Genomic DNA, 26801 nt, shown 5'->3' with positions numbered 1-26801 from the left:
AATAAATATATACTACATTTGGTCTAGCAATGGTGTATAGTTTAGGTAGCGTATGGCAGTCTAGGCACTATAGAAATACTTGTACGTCATGTTAACCTGAAACCTGACATTTGGTTGTAGCTTATTTGGAGCCTTTTCCAAGACCTCTAAATACTCCTGGACCCTGAACTACACGATCCCCTAACACTGAGCATGAGGAGGGAGAGCAGGGTGACACACAAATTTTTATGGGAGTAAAATCTTGTAGTTCCCTTGCGAATCTTAGAGACGGCTGTCCCAGCTCAAGCTCAGCCTGCAATAGCCACGCCGTGTGGGTGATAGCGCTCAGCCGACCTTCAGCTTCTCCTTGGTGATAATTCAGTGGGGTAAAAGGATGTTCAAAAATTATTCCTAGAGCTACAAGACCATTGAAAAGCTTGTAAAAGATTTAGCCTTGCAAAGGAGACCTTACTTAACAGTTAGCGCTCTGCAGGTAAGAGCGCTGGGAGGGAAAAGAGGGGAGGCACGTGGGCTCGGACAAACCAGGCAAATTCTGGTGTCTCTTGCCTCCTCTGCAAGGCGAAGAGGATCCGAGCTGGCTGGAGATGGGGCAGCATCGCCTCGTCCAGCCTTGGGTTCCTTCCCAGCCTGCTCCGTGGTCCATCCCCTCGCATGGAGATGCCCCCAGTGGCTGCATGGAGCGGGGTCCTGGGGCGGAGGGCTGCAGGGAGAGGCTGTCATTGCACGTTTTTGACCCCGGGACGATGTGTCTGGGGAATTTGATGGCCTCACACAACCGTGGCTGCACGTTAGCGCTTTGAGCTGTTTCTCAGAGCGGTCTCTCTGAGGGCCCGTGGATTTACACGGCAACTGCGCTCCCCTCCTGTAACTGCTGGCTCTACATTGAGGATAGTAATTCCCGACCGAGCGAAAGCCAGGGGAAACCTTTTGCTGCCCCACCGCGCGCCTGAGCCTCAACGTTGACCACGGCAAAGCGAGCCGTGCTGGGCAGCTATCGTCTGCTGGGGGTGTTATCTCCGGCTGGGCGACCGGAGGGCTGGCAAAGACTCCCAACCGTGCTGCGTTGGGAAGAGAGGCGTTCCCTTTGCGGGCAGCTACGGCTCTGGGCTTCATCTCAGATGGCAAGACGGGGAGGAAGGAGGGTAGAAGGAGATGGGCTAACGTTTGCCTTCTTTCTAGCCTCGGGTCTCTTCCCAGCCCTGTTCCCGACTCAGCTGGGGGAAGTCATGGCTCCTGCTAAGAGGACGGGAGCAGCCTGAGAGGTGGCTCTTTGCTGGTGCCAGAGTCCCCATCCAGTCCCCTGCCCAGGGCAGAACAGATCTGAGCAACACTGTCGACAAATTGGGGGGTGGGATGGGAGAAACCACTGAAATGCCAGCGGGCTCTTGCTCTTTGGAAAGACAGATCTGGTGTCAGAAAAAGGAGCGGGGAGAAAAAAAATGCCCAGGTTAGTGGGGAGGCGGCAGCGAGAGGGGACGCATCCCATCCCAGATCTCACTGGAAGAGGTGCTGCTCCGCAGCCTCCCTCTCCCCACCTGCTCCGACGAAGCCAGAAGCTGCCGCGTTCGCGCTGGAAACACTCCACTTACGTTAACATATGTACTTTATACGCCTAGGGTAGCTAAAAGTGCTGCATTCAGATCCCCGAGGAGGCAACTGCTGTCTGGAGTCCAAGCGGATGGATTTATTCGGCTGTCCCCGTGTGCTCTCTCCGTTTCTCGCGGGCGCTGGGCTGGAAACCCATGTCATGTCGCCCAGGAGATAGCGGCGCTGTGCTCCTTCGCTTTCATCCTCAGGGCAGCGATGCTGGAGGTCTTGCGGTCCGGTTCGCTGTTCAGCTCGTAGCCGTTGAGGCCGGGGCTCATCCCGGCCGTGCCGAAGAGGCCGCCCATGTGAGTCTGTCCCACGTGGCTGCCGGGACCGGAGACGCCAAGAAACTCGGAGACGCCGCCGGCCGCGTGGGGATGAGCATGGGGGGACATGCAGGAGGGCACCGTCTCGCAGGGGACGACGCAGGCGGGCACGGGGGAGGCGGCTCCGTTGTTGCCGATCCAGGAGGGGTTCTGGATCTGGAGGGAGGAGGGGGTGGGAAAAGAAGCGTCAGGGTTGCTCCGTGCGGGACGTGGCCGGCGGCTGGCCTGCCCTGCGTGATGCGATATGCTGGGCCCCGGAGCCAGCAGATCTGCTCCAAAATCTGTGTGCCAGCCTGGAGAGGGATAGGGAGCGCGGGAGACTAACTCCCAGGGAACAGGACCTCCTCTGCCACAGTGTCTCTCTGTTGTTTTGGTTTTTTTGGGTTTTTTTGGCCCCGCGAGCACTTTGTGGAGCAGGGATGCTCTGGGCGCAGAAATCCCGGCGCCGCCCACGGTGTTTCCACGGGGCTACCCGTGACAGAGGGAACAGGCAGAAAGCGATGCCGCGAGACTGCCCATCCACCCTCCTGCCCCAGAGAGAGCTTTTTTATGCCCGTCGGAGGTGAGCTGCCTTCAGCCTCCAGCACGGGCAGTTTCCTTGTCTCTCACCCTCGAGCGGCCATCTGGGCTCCTGAAGCATCACTCATAAAAAGATATTGCAGAAGAAGAGAGGGGGGCTGAGTATTTGCCAACAGGAGTAGGTGTGCTGCGGCGGAGCGGGGGGACGGGGGCACGTAGGATGAAAGTGAGGAGGAGGAGGCAAGCGGCTGGCCGGAGCGAGAGAGCAAAAGGCCCTTCATCCCACCGCTCCCCCTTGGGCTCGCTCTGATCTCTTACCTCTTGGAAATTGCTTTTCGTTTTTTTGATCTCTAGGGCTTGGGAGAGGAGGGTAGTATGGAAGGAAGGAGCAGTCTAAGTTACAAAGGCAAGAGAAGGGAGTGCCGAAAAGGCTGCTGAGAGTGTCCTCTGCTTGAAAAGTTGCTTTGGCATCTCTCAGCTGTTTCATAAGGACTTCTCGTTCGGTTCGGGAGGGGGGATGCCAAGCAGGAGAGAGGTCAAACGCCCTCGGCTTGGCTGCAGGGGAGCTTTGGTGTGACGCTGGCTGGGGAGGGAGGGAAGGACTCCCAACAGATCTGCGAGGACAAGTCAAGTTCAGAGCATCACGCCTGCGGAACTGCGCCCTCGAGAAAATTCTGGGTGGCGGGAAGAGGAGTCGGCAGGACGGAGGGAGTGCTTTGCGGGGCCCTCGAGCCGTGGTGACAAGTTTCCCAGGACAAGAACCTAAGGTAGGGAGGCAGCCGTGTCACCTGCCTCCCGGGCCAGGGCAGGAATGGTTTCAACGGTCCCCGGCAGCAGCCCCAGATACTTCAGCAAGGCTGCTCCCACCCTTCCTTTGGAGCAGAAACCCACAAGTCCCTTGGGAAGCATCCCCAGACGTCACCGAGTGTGCTGCGGGTACCGCAGCCCATTGCTGGGAGACAGCTGTGGGAATTTGCCAGGGGAAAAAATACTTTTGTCCAACCGCCTAAAAAAGGGGCATGGAAACCTAGGCATGGCAACAAGAAGCCTTCCTGGGAACTGCCGGTTTTTAGGCGTGAAACAGCCTTTTGGAGCTTTTCCAAACCAGTTAGTGAGCGGTAGCACATATGATGGGAGAAGGACAGTGCAATAGGATGGGCTGAGCAAGGCGACCTGTGCCCCAAGGGTGGCTGCACCGTGTCACGCAACGCCGGGCTTGGTGCCGGCTTTAGGGATGGCTGCTCCGGGCCAGGACACGAGGCAGCCAGGCAGGACACCCGGCTCAATAACTCCTGGCCCTTCAGTGCTTAGAAATACAGCCCCGACCCCGGCGATCTCGGAGCCTTGCAGGTGGCTGAACCCAAGAAGCGAAGCGTTGCTTGGGGAGGGCAGTGGGGGGGACTGGGAGCAGAGGTGGTGTCTCCAGTAGGCACTGGGACAGACGGACCAGGGTTGGGGTTGGGATGCGCTCACCTGGGCGTAGTTCTCAGCACGGGTGAGCAAGGGCAGCTCGTAGGCGGTGGAGAAGTGAGTCCGGACCTGCTGCATCTGACCGAACCGCTCCCGCTTGCGCCATTTCGCTCGCCGGTTCTGAAACCACACCTGGGGAGAGGGGGACCGGGGAGAGGGGGGGGGGACAACTGTGAACAAGGGGAGGTGCTGGCAGTAACTGGGAGCCTGGCAGCCCCCCGGGGAGCCCACCGGCAAGCGGGGCTTTACCGAGTGGGTGGTTGTGCGTGGGACGGGGTGCTGCTCCGCACGCAAGCCCTGCGGGGGAGAAGCGGTCCTGCCCCGCATCCCTGGGGGGATCTGGGACCAGCACCCCGGGCAAAAGGCGATGCCCATCTTTTGGTGTCCTGCCTGTCTGGGGACGTTCGCAGCTCTCGCCTCCCACGGTCTGGTTTGCCCTGGGAATAGCCCATCTCCCTCACACCCCCAAATCGGCGTTACCCAGGCGCTGCCTGTGGATCTTTTGCCGTCAGCCGGTCCCGGACAAGAAGTGCGAATATGTCCATGTGTGCTGCTGCCGGGCTGAAACCAGCAGTGCTGGGGCTTTCCCCAAGCCTAATTCTGGCTATGACGATGCCGTTGGCTAAGAGCTTGCATTTCTCACTGAACTCTCAGTCTTATTTTTTCTTAACTGTGACAAAAAGTAAAAAGCTAACACCCCTTCCCTCTTTAACTGCAGGAAAGGACAAGTGCCCTTCTACGGCACTGCGTGTCCTTTGCTTTACACCGAGTTTTCTTTGCAGGCTTTGCAGCTCTCTGCTTCACAGTGCTGCTCAGATCCCTTCGAGGCAGACGAAAGACCAAAACTCTGTTTCTGCTCTTATTTTTACTGGCTTGACATCAGTGTGGATTATTGCACTGTTGTCAGCACCATTGCTCCTGATTTGCATCAGCCTAAGAGAGATCAGAGCCTGGCCCAGTGTCTTCAAAGCCTCTTGAAGCTTGTGAGTCAGGGAAACACATCAATCAAGAGCCGCTTTGAAGGCACTGAGAGATGCAGGCAATCACCAGGGGCTGGGTTGTGCAGGTCACGCCAGTGCATGAAAGGAGCAGTCCTAGAGCCGCTCGGTTCTGCTTCGAGTTTTACACGGTGACTCGTGGAGGGGAGCCAGGGGTGGTGGTGGGGGGGGGGGGGGGTAATGGCTAACGAACAACTTGGCCCTGCCTGCGCCTGGCCGTGGGGCAGCTCCACTGCTTGGCAGGCAGCTGGGGGAACCAGATGCCGGGTGGGAAGCTCACGTCTTTGGAGGATAGCGGGGCGAGCCAGGCATGGGGTGGGACGGCAGGCTGGGTTTTTTTTTTGGGGGGGGGGGGGGGGGCAAGAGAGCGGTGGGCATTTGCAGCCTGCGTCAGTGCAGCTAGAAGCTGCTACAGGGAGAGGCAGGCACGAGGGTCTGTGGTTTCTGCTCTGAGCTGAGCTTCTTGCTGGTGCTCAAAAAGTCATTTCGGGCTCTCCTGCTTCAGTTTTCCCCCTCCCCACCGTGTAGGCAGCCTCCCGCTGGTCTCCCGTAGCTTCCCACCACAACCAGCCCAGTGGTACGAGTGGGCAGCTGAGGGTCTGGCCGCGCACGTCCTCCCCGTATGGGCTGTGGATGGCGTAGGGTTTAGCGCCCGGCCCCGGCAATGCCACTGGCACGGGCCATCCGCAAGCTGGCCAGACTAGCCCTACCCAAAGCAGCAATCGGATTTTAACCCCTCACCCAGAATCAACAACCCCATGAGGATTTTCAGCGGGTACAAAAAGCACCAGCAGGAAAGTCCTAACGTTATCCCGGCTGAGCACACGCTCCACATGAAGAGCATCCTACTGGAGCAGGTTTGATGCCCCAGGCATCTGTCTGCTTTTCTTCTACCTCTTCTTGGCACGGCCGCTCCAGCCCAGCTGCAGGCCAGTCCCAGGGCTGGCCCAGATCATGCCGCTTTGATCTGCAGATTCAAAGTTAGCGGTGGTGACCTGGTTCCTCCGCGGGCGGAGGAGGCCCCGCTGTGCACAGAGGGGTGGAAAGCAGGTAGGGAAGCAGAGCGCTGGCTGTGAACAAGGCCGGGGCAAACATATGCCAGGCATATGCGGCCATTCCCCTGCCTGGCGAAGCCACCGGCTGGCCTGCCCGCACACCTGCACTGTTGCGCAGGGGAGCCTGTCCGAGCATCCCACCCGGCTCCGTCCGAGCATCCCGCCCGGCTCCGTCCGAGCATCCCGCCCGGCTCCATCCGAGCATCCCGCCCGGCTCTGCGGCCGTGCCCGGCTCTGCGACGTGATGTCCAAAACCATCAGCGTGGGTTTCATGCGCTTGGCTTCCCCGCACGGCGGGGCAGCCGCCCTGCCGGAGCCACGGGGAGGTTTCCCGGGGCTGGCCGAGGCGGAGCGGGGTCTCCGGCACAGGCTTTTGCTCTGCTGCTCCTGATTTATGCGTTGGATTGAACTGGCGCTGGCAAAGCAAAATGGTTTAAGCGGGTGGTTCCCGAATGGCAATCCCCATGCGGCTGGTGGGCTGGGAGGCTGTTGCAAATCATTGCGTTAGACTGAAAAAGAGGAGTGACTTCAGTCCCAGTGCTGGTACTGGGGGCACTGGAGACGCTCCGAGGGCTGGCAGCGAGCCACTGCTCTGAAACGCTTGTGACAAGGTTTGGGCCACTTTTTAAAGTTCTTCTTTCTCCTCTGGTCCAAGTCCTTTTTGGCTGCTTGGTGTCTTGCAGTTGGGCATCTCCAGGCCTCTGCAGCGCTCCGAGGAAACCAGGGCAGGCAAGGCAATGTATAATGTGAAGATGTCAGCAAAAAGACAACTAATCCTAAGTATTTCCTCAATCGTAGAAGACACCTACTTTTAAAAAGCAAATCTAAAAGCCAACAAAATTCCATCTTCCTTTCATTGCCTGTCACCTTCTGTCAAGGGAGGCTGCTATGGGACGGGGATGTGACGGTGGAGGTCGCAGCAGTCGGTGCAGCGTGTCCTTTGGGGTCAGGATGGGGTCCTTCGTGCAGGGATCAGCAGTCGCCGTGGGCTGCATCTCGGTGTTAACAATTAGAGTGGGAGTGTAGGGTAATGTCATGTATCTGACTCCTGCAGACAATGCTTTGATAAGCCCTGACGTACCAAATCAGCCCTATAAAAAACTACAGAACAGAAAATGTTTCATGTCTCCATAAACATTCAGCCAGATGCTGGTACCTAAATCCATATGCATACACAGCTGATGTGCTGCGGGGGGGTGGTTGGAGAGGCCAGGAACGGCCCGAGACAAAGAAAGGAGGCTCCTGCTTGCCGTCTCGCTGCCGATAGATACCCCGGCACCAGTCTGCCCCTGCCACCGAGCCCCGGGCCGGGCACGAGTGGTTGGGCTGAGCTGGGACCTCACCCAGGCCGCTCTGACCACGGCTGGATAGTTGGGGACCGCACCCGCTTGCGTTCGTCCTTCCTCCAAGTTAAAGAAAAAGGTGATTTTTTCCCCCTCTCTCCTGCCTGCCCCGGAGCAGCGGTTGGAGGGGAAGGCTGGCTTCTGCACGCCTGGTGGTGGGCTGGTGGCAGCCGTGGGGTCGGATCCAGCCCGCTGCCCCATGCCTTTGCGCTCAAGCGCCCTTCGCCGCATCGCTGCCCCGGGGGGGACAAGATGTGCCCGCCGCGTTCGAGCCTCTGGCGTTCCTTCTCTCCCTCAGCAGCCTCGCAGCATCCCTTCTCTCCGTCCCTGTCCTCTGTCCCTGCTGCCTTCCTCCCTCTGCTCAGCCTCCATCTGTCTGTCTGTCTGTCTGTCTGTCTCCAGGACCCCATCCCTCTGCGAAAGGCCAGGCCATCTCCCCTCTTCCCGGAGATGGCCACCAGCCCTTTGCTTTCCAGCCTGCAAGAACAGAGCCAGAATTCATCCTTGAACGCTGAAACTGGACACCATTTTATCAGTGGCCTGGAATGGGAAATTGGAGCCTGGGATGAGAGAATTGAATAACTCGAGCTTGTTTTCATTTCATGTTTAATTTCCTGCAGGCTTAGCTCAGTCTTTCCGCTCCTTCCACCAGCCTCCCAGGGTTTTATGGGGGAAAAGGGATCAAGATATATTACTTCTTGCTTTGCTTTGCTTTTTTTCTTTTCTTTTTTTTTTCCAAGGCGGTGATTTTGCTACAGCAGAGTTTGACATTTCCCTCTCACTTTCAAGCCCCCGCCGCATCACAGGGTCACCGCCAAAAACATTTCATTAACGGTCCCAGCGATCATAAGGCTGGCTCTGAGGGGTGGCTGGCTCAGGGGTTATATTCCCTGGCTGCAAAAACTCCTTTCAGCCCCATCTCTTTCTCCTCTGTCACAGGGCACGCCAGGAGGCAGAGATACTCACAGCCCAAGAGAGATGAGCAGCCGGGGCCAGGCTGACGTGGGCTTGGGATGTAAACGTGTGTGCGTGCAAGGGGAAGGAGCCATATGTGAATGCACACGTACGTCTACCGTGTTTCTCTAGTGCCGTCGTCTCGGGCATCTGCTGCAGCCCTGGATGGGCTGGAAGAAGCTCAGGCAGTTGCTGGTACCGAGCAGGAGCTTTTCCCGGGGCTCTGCAGCCCCAGACATGGAAGAGAAGGAGAAAGGAATAGGATAGGCACGCTGCACGGGAAAACAGCACCCGCCACACACCGTTGCAGGTGGTTTTTTTCTGAGCCCTGGCAGCCTCTCCCTGGCTGGGTGGCTCTGCCTCCGCGCAGGGCTTACGCACGTCTCCCGCTTCGGAAAACAGGGACGTGCGGTAGCTTAATAGTACTTGGCAACAAGGGGCTGGGTTGTGGGGGGCGGGCAGGGAAAACGTCGCATTGCATCGCAGGGGGAATTAGCTCTGACGTTGTCGGACACCAGCACTGATGGCTGGAAACCAAGGCGGGCAGAGAAACGGAGCAGGAGAGGGGCCAGGCTGCAGGATGCCACCGCTCCACAGACAGCACGGCCGGCCCCATGCCCGCTGCTGGCGTGAGCTCTTCTCCAGGCACTGAGATCTCCGGCAGCTATTTTCACTAATGAAGCGTGAGCTTGGGAAAAGGATGGGAAAAAACCCAGAGCTGCTACTTGCCTGTCTGGGCTCCGCATCTGCTCCAGCCTGCAGCGTGGTGGCTGGTTGCGCTCCCCAAGGAGCCGAGCCTGGCCAGAGGGAACGACCTCCAGCCAAAAGCTGGCTCAGCCGTGGGAGGGAGCATCACACCTCGAACCTGCTGGGCACCTTGCCTTCCTGCTGCTCTGTTTTGCTTAGCTCAGACCTCGCGGGCAGCTGAAGCCGGCCTCCGTGAAATTATCCCAGGACGCTCGCCATCCCTTAGAGGACCATACCTTCCTTGGAGAGAGGGACTGTTGAGCTCCCTTCAAAGCCCATGCAGCCCCACAGCACCCAGAGCCCCTGTCAGCTTGGTGGAGGGCATAGAATCATAGAACTGTTTAGGTTGGAAAAGACCTTTAAGATCATCGAGTCCAACCCTCAACCCAACACCGCCGTACCCACTAAACCATCTGAGTACGTAGTGGCTATTGGGCTTGCAGAAGGAAAGAAGGGGCTTACGGCTTGTGATTTCCACCCTCTGCCTTGGCCCTGGTTGGGCTTTTGGTCCTTGCAGTAGGCATTTGCTTCGCCGTCGGTCTCCGGGGCTGCTGCCCCGTGCCCGAGCCGATGGCCCTCGGTGCTGCAGTGCTGGCGTGGGGAGGCCCCCGCAGACCAGAGCTGCCCAGCGGGGTGGGAGGCCAAAGCCGAGCCTAAACAAGCTCTAACACAACCCAGAGCTGGAGACAGGTGCTAGGGTGATTCACTAAGGCTCCCGGCCCCAAAAACCTCCCTCGTGGGAAGCACAGCCCCGTGCCACCCCAGGCAGCATCCCCGTACCCTCGTGGTGGCTGCTGCTGCCATGCCAAGGCTAAGCAGCTCGTTAGAGCCGGCAGCCCCGACCCCCTGAGAACCCCCGTGAAATAGCCGGCACCGAGGGTGCCCCCAGCCGGCACTCACAACACTCGGCACGAGCTTGCTGGTTCTCGCCGAAGGGAATCTGCGTTTCTACCGACGGCACGGCAGCCCTTCGTCACAAGGCGGTGGCTGGGTGCCAGCCCGCAGCTCGAGGGACGGGGTCCTTTCCCGGTGGGGCTGGGGCAATAAGTGAAATGTGAATTGCTTACCCCTTTCACCCCACCCGGGGATAAGTGCTCGAGCACAGCCAAGCCACTTAGACAAGTCCTTCAGCTGCTCCGTTACGCGAGCCCTGGCACCGCCAACCCAAGCGAGAGGTGCGTGCCGGCGGTCTCAAGAGGAGAGAGAAGCCGTTCTCGGCGGCAGGCTGCTGGGGTGCTTATCTCAGGGCAGGGTGAAACCCCCGGGTTGCACCCTCCCTCTGCCACTTTTCCTCCTGGCTGCCTGGGGAGGTACTTCTCACCTTGGCCGTGGTGTTTTCCGGTGGTAAAGTGGGGAAAAAACCCCACAAACCAAACCCTGAGATCATGGGTCGTACGTAATGAACCTGTGGACCGCATCTGCCTCGCCTGCCCTGGTTCTGCTAGCCCAGCTCTGCACGCTAGCTGGGATGCGCTAGCTGCACACCCCGGCTCTGAGACGAGCCGGAGGAGCTCGCCACCCTCCAGCACCTCATTCTCATTCCTGAGTGAAAGGAATTTCATGCACTGTGCAGTTGGTAACCTGATGCTATGCCTGGCCTCCCGGGAGACCCCATCAGCACTTGTGATGCGTCCCTGGGAAATCAAGGGCTGCGTGTCCAGTGGCAGAAGTAAAGAGCTGGCGTTTGTAGCGCCGGCTTCCCCTGCCCATCCCGCAGCGCTCTGCGTGCGGGACTGACGGGAACGGCACTGCTTTCTTGCTGAAATGCAGCCGTGTCCAGCCTGAAGAGAAACAGCTGTGGGGAAGAAGAGCACACCAGCCCTGCAAACCAATTTAGGCAAGCGGACAAGCAAAATCCTGCAGCTAGTTGAAACTGGAAGGAAATGTCCAGACTAAAATGGACTTAATGCAAGGACACTGGCCTGACTGCTTTGACTGTTTGCAACAACTACTCGTAAAGGTTAGAGCAGAGGGCAAGCTGGCCTGCCTGGGACCTGGGAGTCTTCCTGGTATAAGAGATACAATCAGATGTCTCCACGGGCCAGCTATTTTTGATGCTAATGCAGGTTCTGGGGGCGGTGAGCTGATAAATGCCTGCAGATGGAAGTCACGGGATTAGCTAGACTGGAGAATGGGAGCCTAAGCTTCAGCTGGACCTTTGATGGCCATCAAGGCGTGAACTGCGATGGTGCTCCTTTTTTGGACGTGCTTCTGAGCTCTACCAGGTCTTTGGTTTAACCTTGACTTGGAGGAAAGAGCAGCACTCGGAGAATCATTCACTCCGTCAGTGTGGGGTTTGGCTCTGCCGGACCCCCCAGTTAGTTCGGGGGAGCTGGTTCACGGGAGCTGGCACCGGTGTGGCTGGAGGTGGTTGAGACCGGAGGGCGGCTGTTTGATTCTCTTGCTTCTCTCAAGGCGGTGGGAGCAGCTTTTTGCCCTGGATCACCAAACTTCGCGCAGTCTCAGCACCTACTTAGCCAAGCAGGCAACAAGAGCTGCCTCTCCTATATCACCTCTGGTACCAAACGTGGTACTGGTCACCTCTGCATCCCCATCTTGCCAGAAAGAGCCTAGGCTGTGGGAAAGCTTGTTCCCACTCAGACTTATGAACCTATGTCCCCTGCTGAATCTCCTGAAGGAGCTTTTGTAAAATAGCTTTGCTGAGGGTGACGGTGAGGCTTACCGTCCCGTTAGCTTAAGGACAAGAGGCATCTCTGTGAACGCTGGAGCTCGGGACACCAGCCCAAATAAAGGAGCTGCCACTAGTGCCAGACATGGACGTACCTCCCCGTCCTGTCCCTGTTGGAGAGGTGTCCCAGCCTGCGGCACGAGCTCTGGGTAGGGCTCGGCTGCCTGCAGGTTGCGGTGGGGCTGCAGGGGACCTCAAGCGCAGCAAGGGACAAGAAATTTGCAGGGCTCGTGGTTTCGTTCCCCAGCGAGCACGGGCTTGTTTGCAAGCTCGCCCACCTCTCGCCCAGCCCCAGGCCGTCCCCCCCATTACCTGTACACGGGCCTCGGTGAGGTCTGTCCTCATGGCTAGCTGCTCCCTGGCATAGACGTCTGGGTAGTGGGTCTTCTGGAAGACCTTCTCCAGCTCCTCCAGCTGGTAACTGGTGAAGGTGGTGCGGTTCCTCCGCTTTTTGCCCTTGTTGCTCTCCGAGTCGGCCTTGTCCATGGGGCTGGGGAGGTCCGTGCTGGCCCTGTCCTGGGGCACTTTCACCCCGGCCTCCTTCACGCTGAGGTAGCTGCTGTCCATTCCCGAAGGGTCGGAGCTCGGCTGCAAGTCGGCCTCTCCCAAATTGCTCTCCTTACCTATTTGGGTGGGAGGGGAGAGGAGGGCAGGTTTGAGCAGGGGGAGGGAGGGAGGGGAAGAGAAGAAAACAGATGTAAATCTTTCGACCGATTTATTGGTTCAACCAATTAAAGTTAGCCATGGCAGCGGTCCCTGAACACAGGCGGAGAGGCTGACACGACCCAAGGCAGAGGCAGAGGAGGGAGGAGAAGAAGCAGAGGGCTGCCCTGGGTGCAGGAAAGCTGCCGGCCTCGGCCTCGGAGGGTGCTGGAGCTCAGCTCGGGGGTGGCACGGGCGCCTGGCCGGGCTGTATTCGAGGGAAGAGGTGGCTGTTATGGCCGGGGAGCTGATGGCAGCCTGTGGACACCAGCACAGCCAGGGAAGGGGAGGTTGGGGTGAGCTCTGCCAGTTCCTCTGGGTCCGCCTCGGGGAGGCGGGTGGAAGGACGAGCCCGGCATTTTCACCTGCGCGCACCCCGGCAAGGCTCTTCCTCACCCTCCCAACGCTCACGGTGGAACTGAACCCCACGGAGCACCGCATTCCGTGGCCCTGGCCACAGGAGAGGTCTCTGAGGACGGAGGGACCCAAACCCAGGCCTCAGCGGATGGTCCCCGGTCACCAGCCCATCCGTGCTCCCCTCCTGAATAACACAGGGTAGAAAACCAGGCACACGCGGCGCTCGGCGGGATCTGTTTTCTGCTGTGTGTCGGCAGAAGTGTTCCCAACTGACACCCCCCCACGGCCTCCTGCGAGGACTCGCGCTGCTTTCAGCAAAGAGGCTGCGAATGGCGCTCAGCACCGCAGAAAAGGGTGCTGTGAGACGCCTGCCGGTGTGTGGGGCAGGGAGAAACGAGAGGAGTCTGCCAGCAGCCTGGGAGGCTATTCCTGCCTGACGGCCCTGAGCAATTAATAATTAACGGGCCATGACATACAAGAGCAGTACGATGAAGCAGGAGGTGGACGTTTCAACCACTGCAGCTAAAGGTAAAAACCACCTTTGAGCTTCTGTAATGGGGCAGATGTATCTTCAGGCAAAGGCGCTGCGATGGGGCGTCCTGTCCTGCCCACCGTGACAGCAGTGTCCCTTGTCACGGTGAGGGATGCAGGACCTCGCTGGGGACCCATGGCAAGTGGCCGCGGCATTCCCTTGCCTGCTGCCGCTGTTCTGCGCAGTGGGCTGTCCCCAGACCAGAAAAAAGAGGGATTCAGGCGAGCGACTTGCCCACCCGGCATATACTACGTGTCACACCTGCCCACGTTTCTGGCTGGGATCTTTGGGCAAAAAACCACAGTAGCCCTACTCCAGGGTTTAACCTGGAGCCACTACACTCAGCTCCTAAAGATCTGGGAAGGAAAGGCTGCACCGGTACTTTGTCTCTGTGCTCTCCTTACCAAGCCAAGATCATGCCAACTGGCTAATCTTTTTTTTTTTTTTAATAAATTTCACGTTAGCTTGTTTTTAAATGTGCTCAGTCCAGGATCAGTCTTTCCACGAAACAGCTCCACCACCTAGTGATGTCCCCACTGGGAGCTTTACCCCAGCAGTGTCATATCCAGGGTTGTTAATGCCAGCTCAGGCATCTTAGCCCGCACCTTTGGAAATCCCCATTTTTTTCCTCGTTACAACATCCTTCTACCTAATTCACTCTATATTTACAGCTTAGCCCTTCTGCGAACGGCTCTGTCACGGCTTCACAGCCAGAAGCCCAGGCGCAGGCTTGTGAGAAGGTGTACGTTTCCTTGCCCTTTTCTCACTCCTGCAGCTGAAAGACTGCATTGAGATGATTGGGATGAAAACAGGAGGATGTCACCCGTGGGCATGAGGGCAAGGAAGGCCCAGGTTTAAGCTTGGGAGGATGAGCTATGAAAGAAATTTGAGAAAAAAGTTGCCCAGTTAGTACAGAGGAGTCAAAGGCAGACCTGGGGCCATCTGCCGCTACCACCCTACCATGTTTTCAGATTTATTGCTTTCTCTAATACTGTTCCCTCAGGCTTTTGAGGAATTCCCTGTAAAGCTCAGCAAAGCCTGACGTTGCCTATCTATCTCAACTCTCATTGCTTTGATCCTTAGGAACATTTTGCCAAGATTTATGCTCCCTGGGTGCTGGTGTCCAGGACAGTGACCGTCACCTGCCTCCTCTCTGCACCAACTCTCCAACCAGCTGATCTTCGCCGCCGCTCCTGGGGATGTGGGTGGACAAACCCATCCAAAATGGGCTGGGACAGTGCCCTGCCCCACGACCTGGGTAAATCATATGCTACACCATGATATATATTATTTTCAAAACTAATGATAATAGAACGGTTCCGGCAAGTCTGCAGCAATGGCCTACCGCCTGTGAGAGTCGGTAGAGATGGGATAATAAATAAATAAAAGTATTCCAGGAAATTTTTTCCTCCTTTCTTTCTTCTTTTATTATTTAGGATGTCAGGAAGGTCAGTACCTTTTCCCCCGTGCCTTTGTGCTGGCTGCCTCCCTAACTCCCAGGCCGCCTGCATCTCGAGCAGCAGCAAACGCAAGACCTGAGACCTTTCCTCGAGAACTCCTCTGCCATTTCTTATCTGCTCGAGCAGCTCAGCTGGGGAAGGGTCTGCATGCACACCCGGCAGGGGTCCCCGTGCCTGCGTGCCACCAGCCCAGAGCCCTCCTTGCCAGCTCAGCCACGCACAGAGTCGGCACAGGCTCCTGGATCTCCAGCCGTTGCGGGCACCGGCAGGGATGAGCTGTCTCCGTGGATGGAGGGCAGGAGGCAGGGAGCACGGACGGCGGCGTAGGGAGAGGATGGCGTGCATCCACCCTCGGCTGAGCATCCCAAGAAGCAACTCTCACTCCCTAGAAACAGCCTCCCTGACCTCAAAACAGTCATGCTAACTGCTGAAGTGAAACAAATTGCATACATCTGCATATGGATATGCCCAGACTTCCTGTAACTGGAGATGGCCTCAAAGTTTCAGTGCAAAGTTTGGGGTGTCTGTTTCTAATCAAACCTAGAGAGACCTCGAGTTACATATTGTGAAGATCTCCCTGACAAGGAGGTAATGTGAGCATCGTTGCGCCCTTACAAGCCTGACAGAACCGCTCGGTGCCTCCTTCGCTGCTTACAACTCCGTCTCTGCCCTCGTAGCAGTAGAAGGAAGATATTTGCTGGCTTCCCACACTTGTACCCTGCTTTCCCAGTGCCTCAGCACTTCTAAGACCTTCCCCAAGTCACCCTGTGTCCATTGCCAACCAGCAGGGACAGCCCAGGACAGCTGGGCACGTTGTCCCTGAGCATCACACTGCTCCTCTTCGGGCAGGAGAGCTGCCTGCACGCTCGGTTCACCTGGAGGGGATATGCCTTTCCGATCTCACCGTGTCTGTCCTGGGAACCCCACAGAGGAGGAAGGGGTTGCAGGAGACACGGACTGTGCTGCACGTTTGGGCCCAACTATAAATGATAGGTCTTCTTTGCACAGTACGTGATTGACGAGACGCAGCTCCTTCGTGATAGACTCCTTCCTTCGTGATAGACTCCTTCCTTCCTGATAGACTCCTTCACGTAGATTCTGTGATTGCAGCCCCACAGCCTCCGAGGCTGCAAAACAGCATAAACCCAGGGACGCAGCCAGCACAGGGCTGTTTACCCCAGGCTCCAGGCAAAGAAGCCCGCAGGAGCTTGGCACTGCTACTCTGCTGCTCTGGCAGCAGCTCATCCAAGTTATTACGGAGTCAGCGAGGAGCCCCAAACCATCCCAGCCCCAGGGGGGGGCTCTCAGCATAGCCTGGGACACCCGAACACGTGGCGTGGGCGGTGTGTGGCTGCACCAGGCTGCCTCTCTGCTCCCACGCTAAATGATGGAGGAGCCTTCTGTCTTTCTGCCCAGGTGTGGGCACAGGGGTTTTCTCCGCTGCCCATCCCCAGATCCCTACGGTTTCCTATGCTGGCCATTTCATACTGCCTCTCCTTGCCTGCACAGCAATGGTCTGACTCTTACTTTTCATAGCAATGATGCTTCTTTTAAAAAAATAAAATCCCAAACCTCTAGTGCAGATGTTCAAGAAGACTTTTTAAATCCAGTTCTGGCTCTTAATATCATTCTCTCAACTCTTGCTTAAATACCAGTGCTAAAATTTTGCCTAGATAGGCTTGGGCAGTGTATTCTACACTTCTTACCAAGGAAGATTTGCACGGCAGCCCAGCCAGTACACCTCCAGGACTTGGCTGGCCATAGTAACCTTATCCAGCGATCTTGCCTTAACACATGCTGAAGCCATTATACTTGTTCCCAAGTTGTCTGTTGCAGCCTTCTGCCTCCTGTCTGTCATTGCATTCTAGAAGTCAGCACAAGGCTATCATTTAAAAAATATCCACATTTTGGGTGATATAGGATAAAAGGGAGCGGCTGGATTTTAGACATATAAAGGTCCAAATCTTTAGGTTTATTTCTGTTCAGGGAGACAGCATTCTTGTAGCCTGCAGATGTAGAGATGGCGAGAAGACCCACAATTTTTTAGCTGAATGTGGCATGACTGATTTTATTAGCGATGATCAGATACTTAATCATACCTTCACTCTTGGGCCAAACTGAAGTGTAAAACTGGGCAGCATTCATCGCTTAAATGAAGGTGCTAGAAGTCTACATAAGACACAAGCCATTGGCAAGGTTCTGGAAGCCACAGCTACCCTTGCTGCTAAGCCAAAACTGGTTGGAGCATCTCCATTTCAACTCCGGATAAGGATGAACACATTGCCTTGTGTCTAGCCTACCAGCAGTTCCCTTGAGTTTTCATAAAGCAGAGCTGGTTCCTGTATGAAAGCACGTCCGTCCATCTATCCCAGCCAGGGAGCTCATTTGGTTGATCCTGCAGAAACTGAAGAAAGGCTGGAACACGCTCCGGGCAGCTCCTCTGCTCACGATATGGCATGCACCGCCTTTCCGTTGTGCTGAGACCACTGCATGAATGTGCTCGTCTGCGTGGACACCATCCATCCCTGCCGAGCCCGACCAAAGCTGCTGGCACTGCAGCATCCCTGCCGGCAGCCACCTGAGGCTCTTACAGCAAAGGGGGGGACGTAGCAAAACCCGCAGACAAAAAATAGCTGTGAAATACCTGGCCACCTTGGGGAGCTAATTACAGACAGAGCAAATTCCTCCAGAAAAGCCTAATTGTAGAAGGATGAAAGGGGGTGAGGAGTATTTCATTCTACTGTGCCCCTCCTGACCACACTTAGGGCTCCTCTCTTCCAGAAGAGGCTTATTTTTCTGAGCAGAGCATACAGCAGGAGCAATGCTAAGGCCTGGAGCAGAAAGGCCTCAAAAACTCCTTCTGTTCCCAAAAGGCAGTCTGGGGATGGTGCCAAAGGTGCCACACAGCACCGGTGGGTCCACGGTGTTTCGGTGGCCCTGCAGCCAGCGTAGAACTTGAGTCACTGGCTCCGTCTCCGCTCTGTGTGCTTCGGAGATGCTTCCCTGGGAGTCAAAAACCACTTCAGCCGTGGCTGCGCTTAAACTCTCTTGTGCCTGGCTGGTTACGTTCTCCTGGAGTAAATCACTGCGTGGGTTTGGGGACAAACAGCTTGATAAACCTTAACTCTAGTGCTGCTGCTAAGTGTACATCACAGCAAGCCTGGGGAATATGTGTGCGTGTGTGTCCATATGTGTGTTATTTGTTTGTGGAAGTTGCTGTTCCTCTTGCTTTTTTTTCTGAACGAGCTTGTTTTTCCAATACAAACATCTGCTTTCGAGGGCACGTACTGCTTTATTGTCTGATTAGCTGAATTCACACACCCTGTGGCTACTTGGGGAAAGCTCAGCATCATCTGTACAAACGCAACATGCGCTGCTTGCTCCTCTTTCATGTTATTTAAAGGACACTAACAAAACTGGCTTTTATATAAACAAATCAATTCTGAAAACTCCACATAGAAGCTGTGGCTAAAATAAAAAGGCACAGTTTATGCCCCAAGTCCTTCTTCATGTAGCACATTCATTTGAACAGCAGAAAAGAGCTGACTAGCAGATTTTGAAGGCACAAAAATGCTTCTAGCAACCTGCTGTAATTGTGGCTGACTTTCTGGCTCCCAGAACACGATATAGGAAAAGAGAAAGAGCAAGAAAAGGTACTGCCATTGCCTCCATGGGGCGGAAATGAAACTGCTCAGTTGCGTACCGTGGCTTCCTCGCTACTGAATGTGAAAGGAGATTATTGTTTATGCCAAATATTCTGGAGCTGGGCATCTTGGTTCTTGCTGATGAACCCATGAATTTCTCAGTGACCTGGCTCTCTGACACCTGAAAGTCTTCAGTGGTCGCAGGGGATGTGCTCTGCCGTGCCAGGACCAGCCACAAGATGGCTTTTGAAGTGACAGCAGAGGGAGGTGACAGTCACCCCTGTGCAGCTCAGTGGCAGCCAGACCCTCGGTAAATCCCACACAGGCAGCCCCAGGCATAGGGCTGAGGGTGGTCAGCTCTGGGTTTTCAGCACACCAGGCTACGTGCAAAGTCCTGCTTGAAAGTTTGACAGTCAAGAGGGTCAGCTACTGCATATTAAAATGCCTCTTTTATTTCCCACTGTAGGCAGGTCACAAACAACGGGGAAATAATTGTGGGTTTCTGCTGTGTCCTACTTGTGTCTCCGCCTAAAACAGTGCATGTGAACCAAAAGCCACCTAGTACCTCTGAACTGATATATCCTCAGCGCTTGCCTGCCAAGGAAGACGGACAAGGCAGGCAAGGATCGGAAGGAAGCTTGAAACAGCTTTCGTTCTCCTTTTGGCTCTGAATTTGATACCTTTTGGATAAGTAGTCTCCTCCTTCCAAAGCAATCCTGCATTGCCTTGCTGTGGCCATGGTCGCCTGAGGGTCTTGGCTTTTCTCAAGTTCCTCAGAACCAGATGTGAGCACCTAACAACTGCTCTGAAGACCGAGCTCAATGCTGAATAAGACAAAAGATGGGAGCTCATAAAGAAAAAAAAATCAGCATCACTACTATAGGACAAAGTATTGAATGGGATTATATCTCAGTTGTAGACTCATACCTACACAAAGGCCAGTCGCTGGTTTTTGGGAGTTAAGTCCCAAAGGGTCCACAGACCCGTGGGTAATTGAAAGGGAGAACAGGCAGGTCCCCATGCCGTTTGCTGAAGAATTTTGTTCTCCACAGACAGGCGTTACAGGGTTTTGCACACTTTGATGCACTGACCCAACGTGGGGCCTCTGTCCCGCTCCCGTGGGAGCTGTGTCAGCATCTGGGGGAGCATCTGCCCCATCCTCCTGTCTGCCTTACTTTAGGATCATCCACTTCTCTCAGGGTTGTGTTCCCTTTAGAAAAACCTAGATACAGCAAGGTTGCAAGGTTACTCCTCCCGTTTGGAAGTCATCTCCAGTCCGAGTTACGTGACGACAGTGTTTAAAGTAGCCAAGATTCAACCCCCCTCCCTGCTCCGAAGCGTTGTGAAGTCAGGCCGTCTACATGCAGCGGGGAAAGGTAAGAGCTGGGGAGCTCTGGGGCTGATGGCAGGCAGTGCCAGTGGAAACGCTGAGGGTTATTCAGATGTGAGTGACAGATGAGGGTGATGCAGGGCTTAGGGCTAAGCTCTCCCTCTGAAAGGAAGAGCATAAGCCTCCCCATCGGATGCAGATTTATGTATTCATCTTAACCTCACCCATGCCCTTTGGCCACCGCGAGGATCTGGAAAGATCCCTTGCCTGAGCACTGCATGTTAAAAAGGGGGCTCTTCGCTGCAAGTTGTCATCTCCTCCAGAGCTTTCCCCCGCAACCTGTCAGCACCTCCCTCTTCCCCAAAACACGCCCCGGACATCATTTCCCCTCCAATTTCCATCCAAGGCTGGGTGCTGGGCGAGCAGGGCGTCCGCTCCGTCGGGACACGAGGCACCGGCGCGACCTTCCACGGTCTCGACGCGTGTTGCCTCCCACGTTAACCACATGCCGAGCGCGGCACCGCCAGCCGTCGCGTATGACAGCAGATATAAATCAGCCATCTAGTTAGAGGAGAGCGGGGGGACGCTCCTTCCAGCCGGTGGGGAAGGCTGGTGAAGGAAAAGCACCCGAAGGGAGTTGAGCCTTCTGATGTCTGGCTACGGCACAGTTTAATTCCCTGCCGCCAGCTCGGAGAGTGATTCACCCCATCCTATGTGTCTGTGCCTGCCCGGACAGCGTTCACACCGTCGGTCGGTCCGTCAGTCTGTCTCTCTCTGCATTCTTCTGTCTGTCTGCTTTGTGAAAGCAACCTCTTCGCAGCAGAGGCAGCGACGCATTGCTGAAGTTCAGCTGCCTCCCAGAGGTGACTTCCAGTTGCCTGTTTTGTGCTGCTGGGAACAGGGCTGGAGCGGCAACCCGAAATAACCGGCAGAGCGGAGGGGCAGGAGGAGGGAGATCAGAGCCATTTTGTCACGAGCTGAGCAAGAGCTCAGCCGCCTCTGCGTTATGGAGTCCTGCTTCAAATTAGGGACAGACGAACTTCAAAAGCCTTGCAGGCACCGGCCGGAGAGGCGTCTGAGCGGGCTCTGCCTGGCCGAAGCAGCCAGCCTGCGGCCCGAAGCCAGCAAAGCCCCGCAGCATATGTGTGTCCCCGGACTACCCTTACGCTTCAAGTGAAGCGTTGTGTACTTCAGACGGGCAGTCAGACAAGCCCCAACAAATCCTCCCGGCCCAGCTCCTGTGCTGCTCCTCGTGCTTCCCGATTTGGACCCCTGGGTGCCCCCGTGGAGAAGAGCTGGGGACCCTGAGTCTGGGCGAGATGCTGCGGCAGCCCCATTGCTACCCAAGGACAGAGCATCTCAGGGGGATTTGGGTGCTACCGTTTTCATTTGGAAATTGGAAAGCAGGAGTGGTGGGAAAGCTGGAGTAAAACCAGAAAATGCCCAAGGTTGGCTGAACCTCACTGAACCACAGAACGGGTTGAGTTTAAGCATTGGGCCAAAGTTTGGACCAGGTTCTTTAACAAAAGAGTTCTGCCGTTCTTCAGTTTTATACAGCCGATTAGTACAGAAAGGTGGAGGTGAGGGAGGAAAAACATTCAGCCTTCCCCAAACCTGCCCGTTCTTGGAAGCACAGCTAAAACTTATTTCCATTCCGACTGCACATTGCAAAACTCAAGGCCGCCCAGGTCTGGGAGTTGCTAATATTCCTACGAGCACTAGGCTTTTAGAAGTACCCCAGAAAAAAATTAGGTTTCTGGCTACCAAACCCACCAATTCACACTCACTGGGGCTGGGTGACAGACTGGCATCAGCTTTTCCTGGCAGAAAGAAAGAGGGCAGCAAAATCACAAACTGAAGCAAGAAGCAGCACAACCAAACTAACTGGGAACTTGCCAACCAAGAAGGAAGACAAAATAACTAACAGCAAACCTGAGAGCGGCAGGTTGTTTCCCCCAACCTCTACACCTCTCCTCGTTCCATTGCTCAGGTCACCCGCTGCAAAAAAAAAACCATAAAAATCTCCCTTGCCGTGGCGTCACGAGACAAGGACGGTGCCGCAGCCCCGAAGAATTTCCCTGCCGAGGAGATGCTGGGGCCGAGGGAGAGGGGGGAGCCCGGACCCCCGACAGGGTCTGAGGGCAGTGGCCGCCCCGGGGCTGTCGTCCTCAGTCCCCGTGAGCCCCCCCATGCAGTACAGGGGGTGCACAGCGGCCTCAAGGTCTCACTGCCCATGAGAGCTGTTTTAAGGTATTGGGGGGGGGCACAGCTGCGTTGCGTGGCCGGGCCGTGAACCGCAGCGTGTCTACGCTACATAGCTGGGGAGACAGGGCAAAGAAAGAAAAATCTGTCTACGACTGACTTGCCGGGAAACTCCAATTGCCCCTTACGCAGTCTAAACAAATATTTATTTAAATTACTCGGAACGCCCCAGTCTTCTTATATGCATCCCCAAAGAGTGTCATAAAACTTCTACATAAAGAACTCCGTTAACCTCTGCTGCCCTGCGTTAGAGGCACATATTTCAGCTCCAGTTAAACTGGAGTTTAATAAACTCTTGGCCTCTCTAGGATCCCTCCAGCCGCCGCGGGAGCCGCTCCTCCCCTGCCCCAGTCTGGCTCCGGGTCTACGTCCACCACCGGCCTTTGCCACGAACAGCAGCCACCAAGGTGGGGAACTCCCAGCGCCGCTCCAGCCTCCGATGGGAGCCCACCATCAATTGTGGGTGCTACGCTCTGTCTCCTGGGCCCCGAAATCTAACCACCAGCTTTGTGCACTTTTATCTCTGGAGGGTTAGCTCCCCATCCTTCACGTCACAGCAGAGAGAAGGTGCGCATTTCCCATGGGAGCCAGGGTAATCTAAGTTTTTTGAATGATACCCATCGCTGACGCAAGCTGCTGCGCGCGGGAAAATGCTGAGAAACCCTGCTTGCTTCGTGGTTTAAGTGCAACGCTTTCTTCATCCAAAAAAAGTATATATGTGTAGCTCAATAATCTCCTCTTAATGAAGTTTTGCCAGCTTATCAAGCAGTAAAAACGATACTGCCTGACTTGGCCAGTTACTCTCCTGAGACATTTGTGCTAGAGCCCAAGCACATGGTTTGCAAAGGAAAGGGATGAAAATGATTTACAGAAGCAGTGAGGCAAAGGTTTATTGATAATGAGGCACTAAGAGGAAATGGGATGAATGTGCCTAAGATTCCTCTGGTAAATGAATAATGAATAGTATTCACAGCCAGCAACTTACGTTTTTCATTTCGAGTTGAGAATAGCAAGATGCAGGGCAAATGACAGTTATTAGGAAAAAAAAAAAAAAATCCATTAGGTAGTACTGAACAAGGAAAACGTCCACAAAAGTGTGCTCTTACTTGCAAAAGGGGAGTCGTGAATTGCTCAAAGGATAAACTGTGCTTGTCAAATAATTCAGAGCGCTACTCACTCCGTGGTCAGAGAAGGCAAGGGGGATTTCATTTCACTTGAGGACTACTTCACCTTGCAACACATTTAATTGTCACCAGGGGACAAAAACAACAACAAAACAACAGAAGTAGTTTTGCATGAACCAAGAGAATTTGCCCTTATTTTCTTCTCCACCTCTGCGGTTCGATTCTCCCCCCCCAGACCGCCCATGCCCGGTGAGCTGCGCTCCCACAGCGTCCGTCTGTCCTGCCTGTCCCCTCCAGCCGCTCGACCCTGACCACTGAAGTTACTGGGGTCTGGCCACTGCTCTCGGCGGTGACTTGAACCAGGCCCAGATACGGATCTCTCACTATCACCTGCGGCACCGAATTCCATTATAAAGCCACTCCGGGACCAAATTTTTCTGGGGACAGACTGAACGGGAGAAGATGTTTGCCCCTTGTGCTGTTGTGGCTGCGGATGGTACCCAGAGCGGTGTGGCTCCACTGGCACAAATGGACTGTCTCTGTCACCTTGGGTTGTCCCCCGCCTGCTCAGCACCACGATTACACCCAGCGCCAGGACCAAACATATCTACAGGGCGCGGGAGGATGAGCAGCGAGAGCACTGTGTGAAGGGCTTTTGTGCCTTTTCTCTTATTTCTTTTCTAACGTCCTTCTTGCTTCCTGGGTCTTCAGGTCATATACACTGGACCCTACCCTCGGTGAACAGTTCTCCATTTTCTTCCCATCATCCAGCGTGTGTGAAGGCAATCCTTACTCACCGCACAGCATCCGCACCCTGTTCAGCGGTGTCCTCCGGGCTTCCCACAGCCTTCGCCGAGCCGCGGCGGAGGGTTGCACAGAGATTGCCTGAGCCACAACGAGCCCGGTGAGACGAGGCACCGCTATTGCGCATGTTGTACGGATGGCAAACCGAGACAGAGAGCCGCTAAGTGCACAATCGCCACGCTGAGATACCTAAACCTGAGTTTTAAAGAGTACTTAGCATTGTCCAATATTTTTGCAGCTTGGAGATGAAGGTCTTGTTGGCCTCCGCTATGCCTCTCAGATGCCCTGAATCATGCGATACCTTTGTATCTTGGTCGCCCAGCCCTATGCCCCCATTCAATCCGACACCCTCCCCAGTCTTCAGACCAAGCTTCTGCCACATCCAGATTTCTTATCCCAGCCTTCTGCTGCTTCCCCGGATACAGCTTTTCTTGTGTCTGTAGTTTGCCTGGCTCCAAGCAAGGCTGGATCATCTGCTGGGGTGAATGGCCACTGCAAGAAGAGCGGGTTCAGACCTGGCTGGAAATATGCCCAGAACATGGGAAATCTGCAGCGTGTTTAGGTGTGAAAATCAAAGCCGTCACTACTGAGCGAGTGAGAGCCACGGCTCCTTAAGGCTTGTTCTTAGATAATTTTCAGAGGAACAGCACGAAGCACATTTCCTACCCAAAGCCCAGCTCCACTGCAAGTCTGACAGTCTTGCTCCACAGCACAGTGCACCAGCACTTATGAAAAAAAGACATTGTCAGATTTTTTTTTTCCTGACATGGAGAAAAGAAAAAAGTGCTTAGTTTTAGCTACATTTTTGGAAACAGCTTAATTGATTCAGATGAACTTAAAAAAAAAAATAGTATTATAAAAACAGCCAGAGGCAAACAACTGCTGTGGGAGGTTTTAGGCCAAATCGTTAAGTTTTGATTAAGTTAGAAGCAACTGGAGGTAGGATTTTGGTAGGAAGTGTCAGACAGTAGACACAAACAACAGTGACTCTGGTAACACGCTTCCTGACAGAGAACAAAAAAAATCATGACTCTTGGAAACCGTGAAGCTCCTGGAGCACCACTAATTCTCAGCAGAACTGGATGATTACGTGAAAGATGATGACCATGAAAATCAGCCTAAATTAAAAACTGTATCCACATCAGCTGAGCTCATGCCCACTTTTGTGTTTGTTTCCAGTTAACATTCCAGGATGGGATCATATTGACATGAGTGACTGCAAATGTCAAGTAAACACCAGCAAATATTTACAGAAATCTTCTTTAGGAACCCGTGAAAAGGAGTATTGGCCCCAGAAACCTACTTCTGCCGGTGATGCTCATCCAGCCAGGGAACAGAAAAGAGTCTTATCTCTTGTGTCCACCACGTACCTACCTTCCACTCACCACCACAGATCACCTCGCAGCTCCTTGCACTGGCTGACACACACACGCAATCTGCTGATGAAAGATTACTCACCAACTCCCAGACAGACCTCGAAAAATCATACCTTGCTCACAATTTGCAAATATAACGCAAAGGGCCTTTGTTCCTCCCACCCCCTCTCTCCCAAAATACTCCCTTAGGGGAACCCTTGGTTTGGGAGATTTCTGATCTACATGTGGGCGTCTGCGTGCTGAAACAGCCCCCAGCTCAGAAGGGTTCTGCCTAAAGGAGATGCCGTCCCTACGCCAGTGCCACAACCAGAGCTTCGGTGTTTAAAAGTTGCGTTTTCTAGCAGGGTGGGAAGCAATGGGAGACCTTAACAACAAGCAGAAAGAGCGACTGCAGGCAGGATGGCCTAGAGAGGAGAGTAAAATACACAATCATAAAACACGGGCTGGAATCAATCCATGTCGAAAGCGCCCGTCTGAAAGGTATGTACTGTTTCAGTTTCCTAGCCGAGAGTAAGCAAGACCCCTTTTCACCCGCTCCGTCTTTAGAAATAAGCCTATCTGCAAGGGTATGGAAAGAACGGAATTTGGGAAGACCAGATAAACACTTCAGTTTCCAATGTCTGAGGACTCCTGGTATTACTGGGGCCACCGGCTGGCTTCTGCTCCCCAAAGCATCCCCGGCCCTTGGGCTCAGAGCATCTGCAAGCGAAGCTGCTGGGCGCTGCAGCGGGTTCCTTTCTCCTTCCTTCTCGTGTCAGGCCAGGCTTCCTGCAGGCTGCCGTCTCGGATTTACTATCTCACCGTACATTTGGGTCATGATTTTGCAGACTTCACGAGAGGCGAACATGCCTGTACGGGAATATGTGATTTCTGCTGCAATTCATTTTGTTTGTAAGGCTCTCAGGAGAAGATATACAGTCAGAAGTAAATAATGGGGCTCCAAACTACAGAACTCCTTCAGTGAACACAGTTATGAGGCTGTAGCTTCCAATAAAGCAGGGGATTAGAGCCAAGGTTTTAGTGCTAGAGGAAACTGGAAGCTCTTCATCCCGAAGAAGGGGTCAGAAAGCCCCTGTGCTGTCGGTACCGAGAGGCTTGCCTGGAATTAGGGACTTTCTGAGTATTTGCAGCTCATGTCCTCTGTTTTCCAAAGCAAAGATGCAGCTTCCCAAATCCGCTTAAATCACACCGTTCTTCCCCATTGACACTTCCTACAGCTGAGGCTTATAAACAGGGGTAGCACGACTGCTATACAGTCCAGATTGTTTCAAACTCTAGTACATGCTGGACTAAATAACCTTCCCCTGCAAGTAGCTCCTTTGCAAAGTAACTCCCAGCTGAGAGGGATGGGGGATGTGTGTGCGTGTAACTTTTTGTCAAGAACATCATCCGACATGAACAGAAAAGAAAACTTTGATGCTCCATCTCCTGTCAGTAGCTGGACTGTGATGTTCAGTAAGAAGCTCTATCGATTACTACCAGCTGGAAGCCAGTGTATCATCTCTTTATTTAATGGGTCTTG

At 54.7% G+C, this 26801-nt stretch overlaps 1 protein-coding gene across 2 annotated transcripts in view; it reads right to left on the bottom strand.

Moving 5' to 3' along the window:
* Positions 1-1585: 1585 nt before the first annotated feature.
* The window catches only part of ALX4 (ALX homeobox 4), a 38838-nt gene continuing 13622 nt past the window's right edge, over positions 1586-26801 (bottom strand). Inside the window, exons 2-5 of one of the 2 annotated variants that reach the window (XM_049825893.1) lie at positions 21646-21711; positions 12001-12311; positions 3906-4034; positions 1586-2069 (exon numbers count right to left, since the gene is read on the bottom strand). In XM_049825893.1, coding sequence (XP_049681850.1) covers positions 1746-2069; positions 3906-4034; positions 12001-12311; positions 21646-21711 — 830 coding nt within the window. In that variant the 3' untranslated portion in view covers positions 1586-1745. The remainder of the gene's footprint in view (positions 2070-3905; positions 4035-12000; positions 12312-21645; positions 21712-26801) is intronic. The other variant, XM_049825894.1, reaches the window with a different exon arrangement.

This window comes from Accipiter gentilis, chromosome 22 (assembly GCF_929443795.1).
Source record: "Accipiter gentilis chromosome 22, bAccGen1.1, whole genome shotgun sequence".
NCBI classification, from domain to species: domain Eukaryota; kingdom Metazoa; phylum Chordata; class Aves; order Accipitriformes; family Accipitridae; genus Astur; species Astur gentilis.
Note: the sequence above shows the minus strand (reverse complement) of the source record. Positions and strands in the feature narration are given on the sequence as shown.